Below are 14511 nucleotides of genomic sequence, written 5' to 3'. Positions count from 1 at the left end.
GATCAGTCAAGATTTTTTTCCAACCACATTTCTTCCTGGAAGATGATGGTTCACCGCTATCCTTCTGGGTTTTAATAATGCATTGGACAGTTCTTAACCCAGTTTTAGTAGTTTCAGCAATCTCTGTGGTTGTTTTCTTTGCTTGATGTTTTTTTGCTTTTCCACAACCACAGGATATGTTTTCTGACATGGTTGATTAAGAAATCAGAAGCTACTCATTGCATCAGTTAGGTTTAAATAGCTTGTTTCCATCTGAAACATATTAATAACTGCAGTAATTATTCAATGGAAGGATCTGAACTATTTGCTTAGTTAAATCCAGGTTGTGAATTTTTACAGCAAAAACATTACAGCAAAAAGCAAGGCTGTTCTTGCTGCTGCAAATTAGAGGAATGCTGCATGGTGCACACACTCTAACAACTGAGCTATAGGGGTGCCCCTATTATTTATTTATTATTGAGTATAATGTAAAAGATTGCTTGTTCAGCCAGACTGCCATCTGCTACCAGAAGCATGCAAGAATAGGACAATGCCAAAATTAATGCATTATATCTTCAACATCTGCACAAAATCTACAAGCATCATCAGTTATTCACCATAATTTAAGCAATTTTCTTGTCAGCAATTTCTTGTAAAAACATTTTGGGTAAAAAAAAAAAAAAAAGAACATAAGTAACTAGAACAAGATTACAGATGAATTAACCTAAAAACTAACCCAAGGAAGAGGAGTATCAAATAAATTTTCCCAAAATGTTTGAAAATTATAAGGATGAGAAATTATGTTTTTAAAGGATATAAAGAAATTATTAATAGCAGAGTTAATTCTATAATTCGCCAACCATTTATAGTTTCTAATATGGGGGCAACAGACATCTAAAATTACAGACAGCTGCATATAACAATGCCTTGTACATACAGTGTTTAACAAATTTATTAGACCACCTGTCATAAAAAAGGGAAAACAAATATTTTAGAAATCTTTCAAAATTTGTTTAAAACTAAAAATGTTATTGTTATTTATTTGGTAAATAAACTAAATTGTCCTTTTTCACACATAACCAAAAAATGCAATATTTTGTATGGCCTCCTTTGGCCTTGATAACAGCTTGCATTCTTGCTGGCATTGTTTTTATGTACTTTTCAAGAACCTCTTTTGTTATTGAGTTCCAAATAGTTCTAGCTGTTTCCACAGATTTGCTTTGTCACAGTCCACTAGGAGAACCCAAGTGCAGAACACAGACTCAAAAAGCAGAGTGACAAAAAGGGGTTTTAGTGCAAAATAGTGGGTGTGGCTGTAGTGGGGAAGATCCAGGGGAAGGAGGCAGAGGGGAGCGGGCTGATGGCAGGGGAGTAGACAAGGTTGGAGGGGTTTGGCTGGCTGGAAGCATGGCAGGACGGGCGCGTGGGCAGGCAGGTAGGCGATGATCCTATGTCAGCTGAAAAAACAGGGTAAGAATCCACAAAAACTTCCCCAGCATAAACAAGGTAAACTTCTCATTTCAAAGAACAGCCTGGAGCATGACTGTACTGCAGTGGTAGACACAACAATCTGGTGAGGACTGGACTGTTTTATACTGCAGGGTTGATTACTGGATGGATATCAGGGGAGCAGCAGGGAGCAGGTGCAGTAGCATGGAAGCAATCAGGAACCCAGGAGAGTGAGGGAGTTGCCACACCCACAGCACAGACACAGGGTGCTTTTCATTTGGTAAATTGGTCTCCTCGTCTCCTCCACTCACCTCCTTGAAATGAAAGAGGGATGCAAGGAAAAGACACGAGGATGTAGGAGACGAAAGTCCGAAGCAACATCAATTTACTGATGACGTGTTGCACAGCTGTATTAGCTGTCAAAGGGACTGCAGGTGAATGCCCATAGAAGGCTTTATTTATGAACAATTTCTAAAAACTCACAGTAGTCTTTAATTTTGTAATTTGATTTAAATATGTGGATCATTTAAACTTTCTTTTAAAACATCTAATATATGCATGGGTTTGTGTTGTTTGATGATCACTCAAAAAAAGTTAAAGTCACCTTTATATCCTAAAGTGCCAGACACATCACACACAGACTGACAGTGCATGTCGCATTTCATCATATAACTGTGAGAATAAACTGCATAATTAAAATGATTTCATTGTGTTCAGGATAACGTGGAGTGCGTCATTTATACAACATGCCCCCTAATTGATAAAAGACTTGCACATAGGATACACCGGTGTATCCTCGCTCTGAGCTCCTCCAGAAGCCTCCTCTCTCCTCGTCAAAATTCAACGTAATGAAAAGCACCCACAGAGACAGACAGGGGGAGGGGGAAACAGAAGACAAGGAAAAACAGACAAACTAGTGACAAGGCCAGGGCCGTGACATGCTTTAGTTGAAAGTTTTATGCGATCAATCTTTGAACCTACTAAATCCCAATAGGATTCAGTAGGATTCAAATCCGGACTTTGACTTGGCCAGTCCATCGGTTCCAGTACTCCAGATTCCTATTTCTTGGCCAAATAGTCTCTGCACAGCTTTGAAGTATGCTTGGGGTATGAACTCACGACCAATCAGATTCAGTCCAGAAGGGATTCCATGATGCACCAAGATGCTGTGGTAGACATTCTTGTTCATGATACCATCGATTTTCACTAATTTGCCCACGCCGTTTCCACAAATGGAACTTCATACCATAATGGAATCTCCACCATGTTTCACTGTGGGTGTGTCTGACATCAAAACCTTCTCCAGCTTTTCTGTGGACATGAACATAACAATGCTGACCAAAGAGTTCAAACTGGGACTCGTCCATCCAAAGTACCTTCTTCCAGTCATCAACAGTCCAGTGTTTGACTCCAAATCATACTTGACCACACTGTGAGATACTTTATGTCCTTCCTGTTTGTCTCAGAGATCATCCAGCATCATGACGTGCTTTAATGTGTACTCTTTCATTTTCAGTGAGCTCTCAACGTTTTACCATTGTGAACAGGAATGAGGAATTTCAAACTGAATTCACCTTTTTGTACCCGAATTTGAGCTGGCTCACTGGGCTTCTCTGAGTAGTCAGAAATTAATCAAGCATAGCATTCAACCACTAAAACAAATTTTTCTGTTCAGGAATGCAAGTAAATAACTAGAATTTGACATCTTAATCAAGAAATAATAATGTGCTTTACTGTTTTTTCAGTTTTTTTGTAAAACAGTAAAATTGAAAATTCATGGATAACAATAATTATTATATTTTAGCATTCATTAGCATCATTTCTGTTAAAGAACTTCTACATACTGGTGTAATTAACCATTAAAGAAACATAATAAATGACCAATGCTGCTAATTCAGGGCAGCTATAAATAACAAGTCATGCAAATTGTCCTTGTCATGATATTCAATGATTTTAAGGAGACGTCTGATATTATCCCCTTGACAGCGACCTTCCAAAAATCCTGTTTGATCGACATGCCAAGTTGAGTGAAAAAAATGTTATTTAGACCATGTTTTTAGCCTAAATCTTAACTGTAGATCCTTAGCTTGGAGCCATGTGAGACTTGTATTACTCCAGACAAGCAGTATGGAGGCATTTTATGTTTTGTTTTTTTTCCCAGTTGTTTTTTCCATTTGAAAACTGGTCAGCTGAAATGGATATAATGGCATTGCATTTTTTGTCTTTTAATCTCTTCCATCTCCGACTCTGTCTTTATCTGTGTTTAGGATGGTGTCAAAGTCTCCAACCATAATGATCTTTTTTTCATAATTTTGGATCATATTCTACATATGTTCAAAGAAATTAGGAGTATTGTTATTTGAAGCATTTATATGAACTAAATATAATTGAAAGTTCTTGATTGTAACATCTAAATTAATTATACAATCGTCCATATCATGTGCCATCCAAACAATAATCCAGATGCTCTTTAAACCAAATTCTCATATCAACCTCTCTTCCTCTTCTACAGTAGTCTACAGTAAACTCATTTTTGTTATTCAGCCAGATAAATATTTCAAATCTTTTCACATTATTGACAAGTCCATTACAATTATAGCTGACAGTACAAAGGGTCTCATTATCAACAATTACGATAAAAAAAAAAATAATTTCCATGTAATTTTATGCACTAAAGGAACATGTATGTCTAGATGATGAGACAGGTGAGTGGGAGAGGCGAGTAGACCAAAAAGTTTCCTGATGAAGGTCTAGTACCAAAACGTAGCAAATAAATTGTATATTGCAGGTTACACAGTATTCAGGAGTCCTTTTGCATATAATTTATTGCCAAAGGCACAGGGAGCCAGTGGAAAGTGGCTAAAGAGCTACAGGTAGTGGAACCCTATCATAGGGTTTTGCAGAGAGACACCAACCCAGCCCAAAACCATGTCTTGATGTTAATAATTCTCAACTTCATGATGATTGACCTGGGTTTTGAAGGGCTTTTGAGTGTCGCATCTCTGAAAGGTTTGTCTACAGATGCATGTTGCCTCCGTATGCCCAGCCTGTGTGCTCTGTGAAGGCTAATCCCCTCAATAACTCCTTAATGAGAAAGTCTATATTAGTTTTCTCCACATGCTCATCTTTATTTTGAGTGATTTTACTGTTCCATAACCTTGGAGCATATTAACCAAGTGTGTGTGTAGTGGTTTCGTTGTATTGTGTATACCAATGCATTTGAGGCTCATCATTTGGGTTGTTTGGTGAAATGGTGCGAATTTAGTGTAATTGTATGTAATTCGCATCACCCAGCATGAATTATGCAGATTTCATGGAATTTTACATAATGATGTGAATGATGCCCCGCAAAAATGAGTGAAATCCACATTATTCATTGGGTTGTGAATGATGAGAATTTCACGTCTGCCTGCCTGCCTGCCTGTCTTTCTGTCTGTCTGTCTGTCCCTCAGCGGAGCAGCAGAGCAGTAAACAGTGTGAGTTGCCAAGCGATGAGGCAGGGATCATTTGGGACGGCGTCTGTTTCTGTTTCCTGTTGCTGCAGAGGCGGGTCTTCAGGAGTCACTACTTCCTGTATGTGGTCCTGGACCTGCAGAATACACAACTGCTGGCCTCCAGGTAAACACACACACATACACACACACAAACACAAACACACACATATACACAGTCACATGATGTTCATGCGTGTCACAGGGGGGCGGAGCTCTTTGAGGCATCTACAGTAAAAGCTGTCAGAGCGAGACTGGAGGTAGAGAAGACGTCCATGGACCTGCTGAAAAGACAGTAAGACACAAACACAGCTCAACCCAGGTCAGAAACAAGTCCAAACACAACAACACAACAGTCCAAGTCTAAAGACTGAGATAAAAAAAAGAGTCAGAGTCTAAACACTGAGACCAAGATGAGTCTGAGTGAAAACATTAAGATAGAGATGAGTCCATGTCAAAACAGGGTTGAGGCAAGGGGCAGTCAGTACACAAATTTCAGGGTTCAGTACATTGGCAGTACCAATAGCAGGGAAAACAAAAAAGTTGTGCAAATAACAGATTTTTTTATTTTAAAACTGTAAACACTGAACAGCTGCTCATTGTCCATAATGCTTATTGTGACACTGTTGTGCTTACACAACACTTTAACACTGACATGTTAGTAAAGAATCAATAAGAAATGTAAATAACACAAGCAAATGATAAATGTAACTAATGTTCCACCATACAACTGTGGCCTGTTAATAATTCCTGCACAGCTCACCAGAATCAGTGAATTTAAACCAAAATAAAATAATTTAATCAGTATGAAAATGTTTGCTTGCCCAAATTAAAATGATAGATAGATAGATAGATAGATTGATACATAGATGGATAGATGTGCTTCCTTTCTAGATATGTAAAAACTAAAAAAAAAAAAAAAACAACCCTGCATTTTTCACTGGCAAAAGTTAACAAAAAGATACATACTGTAGTTTGCTAGTCAAAGTAGGAAGTATCAGGTTTAAACATTAGTCCTTGTTGAGGCAGCTCAACCTTTGTATCCCTGTGTTTCCTTTAGAATGGAGAGGATCAAATCTCGACAGCAGAAGTTCCGCAGAGGAAAAGAGAAAATGTTGACTCTGACCAATGACAGCTCCCATACTGAGGGTGTGTAAACAGGTTGCCATGGTAAGAGTGAGACAGAGTATTGCTGTTAGTCACAGAATGCACTGATATGTGTTTGTGTAGGTCCAGAGAACAAGAAGGGGCGGTGGCAGAAGGAGTGGTGGAGACCCTGGGTAAATCATGCCTCCAGTGAGTCACATGACCTCTGACATCATCACTCTTACAGCCATTCAGAGTGCTGTGCATGTATCTGACCTGCATGTGTGTCTACAGTGGTGAGAAGTGGAGATTACTACCTGTTTGAGACAGACAGTGAGGAGGAAGAGGAGGAGGAGAGGAAGGAAGAGGAGCAGCAGAAAGAGGAGGAGCTACCTGAGAAATCAGCATTTCAGGTGAGCAGCTCAGCCTGTGACCATTTAGTAGCTGTTGTGGAGCTGTTGACTGTTCCACATGGCCCTCATCTAAACATGAAGTTTGAATTAAACTGCACATATTCAACTGAGCTGCTCTTCAGCATATGAGTGTTCAATTATCTCTCAATCCTAGGTTCTCAAACTATGGTTCTCGTACCACTGGTGATACTTGAGCTCCATATAGTGGTGCACTAGGGAAGTTATATCCTAAATTTTAAATATGACATAAACTAATTTGAAAACATATGATCAAAAAATTGCAAAAGGACTCCCGCACACTGTCTAACTTGCAATATGTCATTTATTTGTGATGTTTCAGTACTAGACCTTCATCAGGCAAACAGTTTTTTGTTCATGGGAAGCCATCTTAAATAGGGAGTGGTTGTTTCTCCACAACCAATCCCATTCCCACATGCAAACAAAAAAGTCAAAATTATCATGAGGTTATTGAAACACACAACAAAAAATAGCAAAAAAACAAAGCTCTCTGTACAACAGTCTAGATTACCCACCACATATCTAAAAAGAAAATAGATAATATAATAAATCGATTACAAATAAATAATTATTTTGACAGCAAATATTGCAGATTCCCTTTATGAGTATAGGCTGATTAGGTTGTATTTAAATTATAAGTTAAAAACAGACATATTTGATAAACAAAACCCCATATCCAGTACAGAGGGACACATCATTCATCAAAATATACATATAATCACAATGATTAAAGTTCATTTTCTTACCCAAATTATACACAATTACAATCAGTGATAGCAGCCATTTTTTTTCAAATACCAGCAAATATGGCTGTGCCTAATTTCTAAAAAAAACATGGCAACTGAAAGAATTAATATTATCCAAAAAAAAAAAGGTTTAAATCAACAGGAGCTCAAAAACATATGATCAAAATAGGGCTGCTCAATTATGGCAAAAATCATAATCACAATTATTTTATCAGCATTGATTGATGCTGAAATCGCAATTATTAAACATGATTATTCATCAATTTGAAAACATTATACACATTTATTGAACTTTTTTAAAACAATGACTTTTAACTTTTAATATAATTGAACTGAAAAACATTAAATAAAAGAAAATAAATAATACAGAGAGAGAAATATATATGAATGAATAAAACAAATAAAAAAAGAATAAAAATAAATATCAGTGACTATATTGTGCAGTGCGTCCTTTTACACAGCGAGCCAGCATCGCAGAATCAAAAGAGGTGTGATACAACACAACAGAGCACTGGTCAACAGCTGATTCTGCTCATTTATAATAACACACAGAGCTGATAAGCTCATGGATTTATAACACAAAGCTTTTAATGTGTTCCTGGATGAACAGACAATCTCTTCCTCTGCTACAGAAAAGTTAAAAAGATTGCCCTGTGAGATGTGGGAAGATTTCTCTCCTCTTGCATGTCTAAGCATGTGTCTGCATAGTGCAGCTCTGTGTCAGCGCTGTAAAGTGTCCACTCATGTCCCTCCTTTGTTCTGTTTAAAACAGCTGGCAAATATGTGGAATAAGTTTTTCATTTACCACAAACAGCAGTGAACATGTAACTCAGCAGTGTCCTGTCCCGCCATGCAGGGTTACTTTACTTCAATCAGCGCAAGCTGAAATCGAAATTGGCAGGAAAGGAAGGGTGTGTTGTGTTCACAGCACAATACAAAATCCAACATGATCGCGGGAAGCCAAAATCGTACTTGAAACTGAAATTTGATTAATCACCCTGCCCTAAATCAAAATATTACAATCTTTGAAATGAAAATACTTTGAAACTATGAGGTTGCTCAAAGCCTCAGCCTGCTATGTAGTCATGTTCATGCATAGTATGCTTCATCCATTCTTTGTGTGTGCGTGTGTGTGTGTGTGTGTGCGTGTGTGTGTGTGTGTGTGTGTGTGTGTGTGTGTGTGTGTGTGTGTGTGTGTGTGTGTGTGTGTGTCTGTCTGTCTGTCTGTCTGTCTGTCTGTCTGTGTCTGTCTGCCTGTCTGTCTTTCAGTTTGTCTATCATGCCTGGATCACAGACTCCAGAACAGCGATGAGAGCTCGGAACAACCAGAAGAAACTCTGGAAGAAGACCTCATCTGAACAAAGGAGCAGGAAAGAGGAAAAGAAAGGAGGTGAGTAAAAAGAGATGTCAGTGTGAGAGTTAAACAGTGGAGGTCCAGATGTATGTGTTGAGTGGACAGATGAAGGTCATCTGACATCAATGTTGTCACAGACGCAGTGCGATGACAGCAGACTTACTGTTGGTTTACATTATCAGTTAACATTTCTGTTGTTGAGAGAGAAACAGTAAAAAAACAAAAAAAAACAAAAAACGCCTTAACAGCCCACTGTCAGACCTCTGTTGGCCTTCTGTTGGCCCTGGGCATGGAGAGCCTGCTGCTAGCCTGCCAAGTGTCTAACAGAGCTGTTCCTGGGTGTGCCAGCTGCAGGTCTGCCTAGGGGAGGGAAGCCAGTGCTGTGCTCAGAGGGCCAGCAACAGGTTGAAAGGGGGCAAGCCTGTGGCTGGCCCTGTATTGCCAGGGCCAGCTCTCACCCCAACTGGGCCTACCCTATAGACCTAGGCACTGGCTCTCCTCCCCTGGCCAGGCCTGTAGCAGACCATTTGTTGCCAGAGATGGCTCTCAGACTCTGGACAGGCCTAAGACTTGCTCTCCATGCCCAGGGTCAGGTTTCAGCCTCCCTGAGCCTACCCTCAAGACTGGGGCACTGGCTCTCCTCCCCTAGTGTGGCCTGAAGCAGGCTCCCCATGCCTAGGGCCAGCACTCCTTCCCTGGGTAAGCCTGTTGCTTGTTCTCAATTATCTGTTTTGACAGAAGGCTGACAGAAGGCCAACCATGGGTGAACAGAGGGCCAACACCAGATCTGTCAGCCTTCTGTTGGCCCCTTGTTGGCCCTCTGTTGACCCCCAGTCAGTCTTTGGTCAGCTCTCTGTTGGCCATGCGTCGGCCCTGCATTGTCAGCCCTCTTTCAGTCCTATGTTGGCCAATGGTCTGTCACAGATCATAACATCTGTTTAAATAAATTAAATGATTTTCAACATGTATAAGTTTTAACCCCTTTTTGGACCCTTGAGGCTCAGACAATTTCCTGTACATGGTCAGACGAATGCTAGATGAGGCCAAATCTTTTTTTAATTGAGTGACTCTGACAACAATATCACCTTTAGTGACTCCCACAGAACCCGCCTTCCTGTTGACTGACAGCTGTCTCGCCCAATCAGAAGGCAGGGAAGTTTAAAAAAAAAAAAAAAAATCAGACCACGCCCTTCCTGTCCTAAGTGGACAGTTCTCTCCCCACACTTTAATTTTGTTGTTATGTAATGATCTAATTTGTATTGGTTTTACAGGAAATAATTCATTCATTTATTCATTAAAGTACAATTATTGCTCCAGCATACAATGTATTTTCTAAAACTAAATCTAAATTAATCTAAATTTTATTTGAATGATCTGTTAAATAGTTAATTTAGATACAGATAACAGTTTCAAGGGGTACAAAAGCAAAAAATCACCTCCCAAAATAATGTATTTTCAACTTCTGCGAATACAGTGTCTTGATTTTTTATTTTTATTTTACAGCTATCTTATTAATTGTTTTATAATAATAATAATAATAATAATAATAATAATAATAATAACAATAATGATAATAATAACAATAATAATAATAATAATAATTCATTATCTGCACATGCAAGAATAAAATCCTCCTAAAATTCACCAAATCACATGAAAATGTGATGAATGTGTTTCATCTGATTCTGGTCATTTCCATATTTAAATTAATAAATTAAAACAAATAAACACAACACATGAGTAATTGTATTAAATAAAAGCAAAGATAAAAAAAAACTACAATGTTGAACAAAGCAGGACTAAAGGAATAGGAGGTGGAAACATTTTAATGTTTGATTGATGATTTTACCCTCAAACAGATGCTGAACTACATTTATATTTTTATCAATAATGTGAGAATATTATTCACTGTGGCCTTGAGACAGAAATCAATGAAACAAAGGTTTTAATTATTTGAAGTCAATTGACAGTATGACAGAATGTTTCTCAATGAATCTGTTGAGGCAGACGCTCCAAACAAACTAAAATCTAAGAAGATGAAAACTGCAGGAATTCTTGTTCTCTGTGTGTGCCTTTATTTATAATATCACACACAGACAAGAAATATTAAATCATCATTCAAACACACACGTTTATACACATCTTCATGATGAAAACTATCTGCTACATTTCCCTCACCTGAGGCACCAGCCCCATCTACTGGTGGAATTCTGTTAAGATGGAGCAGATCAACTCACTAACAAAACAGCAAAAAATCATCATCAGCTGATAAGATACTGGTATTCTCACCAGACAAGTAAAATGGGGCAGCTTTTGGGTTTAACAGTGATGTCCAAGAAGCAAAAATCTTGTCCATCTTGTGCAGCACAAGTGAGGACAGATCATCAACATACTGGTGCACATATGGTGCAGCTGTTTCTAATGAAACAAAACATATCTTACTCTAAAAAAAACGGTCTCTCACCATAGCGTTCGTTTCCATGTTGTCAGACACTATCAATAATAATCTGAGCCTGTCAGTGACAGAAACAAGCGTCACTCTGCCGTGCACTCTGGTGAAGTGTCTGACAGTGCGTCAGCAGTACTCTGTTTCTATCACAAACTGGAGTAAAAAGTACAATAAATCTGAAATGTGGTGGAGTATAAACATGCATAAAATGGTAAATACTCGAGAAGAAGTACCTTAAATTTGTATTTTACGTACAATAGTTGAACAAGTGTACTAAGACATAACATGTTGCTGGCAGTGGAATACCCTAAAACAAAATTTGAAAGTAATTTTAACATTATTTGTGGCATGGTGTTTGAATCTTTTTGCATTAACTGTATAGATACGCTAACAGCTAATCTTTAACAGGTGCTTTCTGACTATAAATTACCTAAATAACTTGTTGTTTTTCATGTTTTCATGTTTCATTTATTCAGATATTTTCTTAAGGTTGTGTTAATTTGTCCCATATCAGTTACATAATTATGTCTGGTGCTCTTATTTTGAAAGAGTGATGCTGGTAGGACAAAAAGACACTCAGTAAAACTGCAGGTGTGTGTTGGAAATTGCAGGGTGTCCCACTTTTTGTGTGTTAGCACCTGGTTGATAAGGAAACAAGGTTTGTCAATTATTTTGTTACTTATTGAGATGGATACTGAGCGACTTGATAATGTCTTTAGTGTTGCTTACTTGGAGACTGAGAGTGTGTGTGTGTGTGTGTGTGTGCGTGCGTGCGTGCGTGCGTGCGTGCGTGCGTGCGTGCGTGCGTGCGTGCGTGCGTGCGTGCGTGTGTGTGTGTGTGTCAGCTTGCAGGGAAGCTGTGTGGCTCTATGCACAGTAACTACAGTCATGTCAACAAGCAATTACAATTCCTGGCTTCATGCTTGAACTGGGACAACTGAAGATGCATTTATGTCTGATATTTGACTATGTTTGTATCTTTTTATGGTTTGTAGTTTAAAAAAGTGAATGATCATTTCATTTTCAATATGCTACTGCTTAGTACTTTATGATTGTATAAACAGTATTTTTTTTAATTAATACATTTTCAAACTAAGTATTAATTCATTCATTTTCAATGTAAGCTTTGTAATATGCAATCTATGACTGAACATTTCACTCGTCAGTACCAATCAAGGTGGCAAAACTTAATTACAATATTTGAAAAGATACAGGTTGCAAGGTATATGGGTGTCATGATAATTTTTAATTTAAGGCCCACAATCACCTCTTACAGTGGAATAGTGTGGGCATGGTCTGGTTTTTCCTGAATCCTCAGATCCCTGTGAGTACTGCCGTTTGTGGGTTTTGTATTTGGGATTTTCATAGATGCCACAGGATTCAGAGGAAGTGTGTATATAGTTGTAGGGAAAAATCAAAATACCAAATGATGATTAAAAAAACAGCTGGGCCTGAATGAAAGCTTATCAGTTACCCCTTTTAATGATATCAAACACAATATCTTAAAACACTCACAAAGATCTTGACTATAAGCCTGAAGCAGGATAAGCACTAGCATCTAAAATGCAATTTTTTCTGGGTAACATCATGACCTAAGTACTGTGACAAAACTGCTGCTCAGGAATGCTTAACCAAATATCATCTACAGGGGGCTCTTGGATAGCTGAGTTGGTAGAACAGCGCCCCATGTAGGGAGGCTGTGAGTCCTCTGCAGCAGCCGTGGGTTTGACTCTCACCCATGGCCCTTTACTGCGTGTCATTCCCCCACTCTCTCTCCCCATTTCCTGTCACGTCTTCAACTGTCCTGTCATTAAAGGCATAAAATGCCCCCCCCAATAAAATAAAATAAATCATCTACAGACATGTATCTTTTCAAAAATTATAAATAAGGTTGCCACTAGTCTGTGGTCCACAGGCCAGACTAAAGTACCAGACAAATTTGCATATGAGGATGTTCACAGTGAAACATTGCGATGTACGTTGATATCGTTACTTGGTCTAAAAGGGTCTTTATCTCTGCACCATATGTCCCTAACTTGTGTTTAATAAGAAAATAAGAAACAGAACATGAAGATGAAATGCAAGGTAGGAAGTTGTCTTCTGTCTACACTAAGGATGAACAATTAATCCAAATTTTATTGAAATCACATTACGGTCTCCTGCATTTTTCACATACCAGGAAGTGCAATATTTGATGAATACCCTATTTATGTATTTATTGACTGGTGCTGCAGAGATGTGCTGGCCTCCACATCAGATTCTACAGACTGAAGAAAACATCTTTGAAGGACTGCAACTAACAATTATTTTCATTATCAATTAATCTGTCAGTCATTGTTATGATTAATCAATTAGTTGTTTGGTCCATAAAATGTCAGGAATTGTTAATCACTGTTTCCAGTGTCCATGATGACATCCTCCAATATCTTCTTGTGTCCACACTTGAAAGATATTCAGTTTACTGTCAGAGAGGGGTAAAGAAACCAGAAAATATTCACATTTAAGAAGCTGAAATCAGAAAATCTGGACAATTTTCTTGAAACAAAAATATCCAGACTGATTATTTTGATTATCAGAGTAGTTGCAAAGTGATTTAATTGTTGACAGCTAATCAGTTAATCGATTAAACAACTAATCAGTGCAGTTCTTCATCATTTGGTACAGATTGCTGCAAAAAATTAGAGCTTTAACATGTTTAAAAGTAATAAAGTAAAAAAAAAAGTAAAAAAAAAAAGTAAAAATAATAAGAGTAAAAGGCCTTTATTTGTATTTGCTGAGCTGAATGATTAATTAATTAAACATGCTTAATTAATTTAAGTTAAGAGATGTCAATTAGTGCTAATTCTGTCATAATGAAAAACTAAAGTAAAACAAAAAGCACCTCAATAAGTGAGAAAGATATCTGACAACATAGACCCTGAGACAGTAACAGAAGTTATGAACATATTAAAACCTAATAAATAACAAGAAAATTTAAGATTTAAATATTGTATTACATTTAAAATACCCAGTGCCACCAAAAATCTAAGTGAACTGACTGAAAGACATGTGACTTTGCACCTTGAAGCTAAAAATGTACTTTTTGAAAGTTGCAAATTTATCAATGACTCAGTGGTTAAATGTCTTTGATGAGTTCATTTATATGGTGTGTTGCCCACTTTTGCGCACAATACAGCACTACTTAATACATTGTATAAGGCCAACAGTACACATTCAGCTTCAGTCTCACCTCCAGAGGGGAAATGTAGCCATGTACATTTATTCAAGTACTGCACTTAAGCACAAGGTACCTGTACTTTTGTTTTATGCAACTTTATACTTCTACTCCACTCAGAGGCAAATAGTTTTTATACCACTACATTCATCTTTATATTTGTCATCTTTAATTACAGATTGGGAGCATTTTACTGCACAATAAATAAATTTAATTAATAAATACTTCTTCCACCACTACTCACCTCTGTAGCTGCTCTCTTAATCCAACTGTCCAGGCTGCTCCTCTGTTCTCCACAGAGTTATACGATCT

At 37.8% G+C, this 14511-nt stretch overlaps 1 protein-coding gene across 1 annotated transcript in view; it reads left to right on the top strand.

The window, feature by feature from the left end:
- LOC146307157 (piezo-type mechanosensitive ion channel component 2-like) overlaps nt 1-14511 on the top strand; it is a 119268-nt gene that overhangs the window by 62641 nt on the left and 42116 nt on the right. Inside the window, exons 28-33 of the mRNA XM_084747082.1 lie at nt 4881-5046; nt 5125-5214; nt 5980-6068; nt 6150-6215; nt 6300-6418; nt 8452-8572. Of these exons, the coding sequence (XP_084603208.1) occupies nt 4881-5046; nt 5125-5214; nt 5980-6068; nt 6150-6215; nt 6300-6418; nt 8452-8572 (651 nt within the window). The remainder of the gene's footprint in view (nt 1-4880; nt 5047-5124; nt 5215-5979; nt 6069-6149; nt 6216-6299; nt 6419-8451; nt 8573-14511) is intronic.

The sequence above is a fragment of the Lutjanus erythropterus genome, chromosome 21 (assembly GCF_056507025.1).
Source record: "Lutjanus erythropterus isolate fLutEry1 chromosome 21, fLutEry1.hap2, whole genome shotgun sequence".
In the NCBI taxonomy this organism is placed as follows: domain Eukaryota; kingdom Metazoa; phylum Chordata; class Actinopteri; order Lutjaniformes; family Lutjanidae; genus Lutjanus; species Lutjanus erythropterus.
This window is presented reverse-complemented; position numbering and strand designations above follow the sequence as displayed.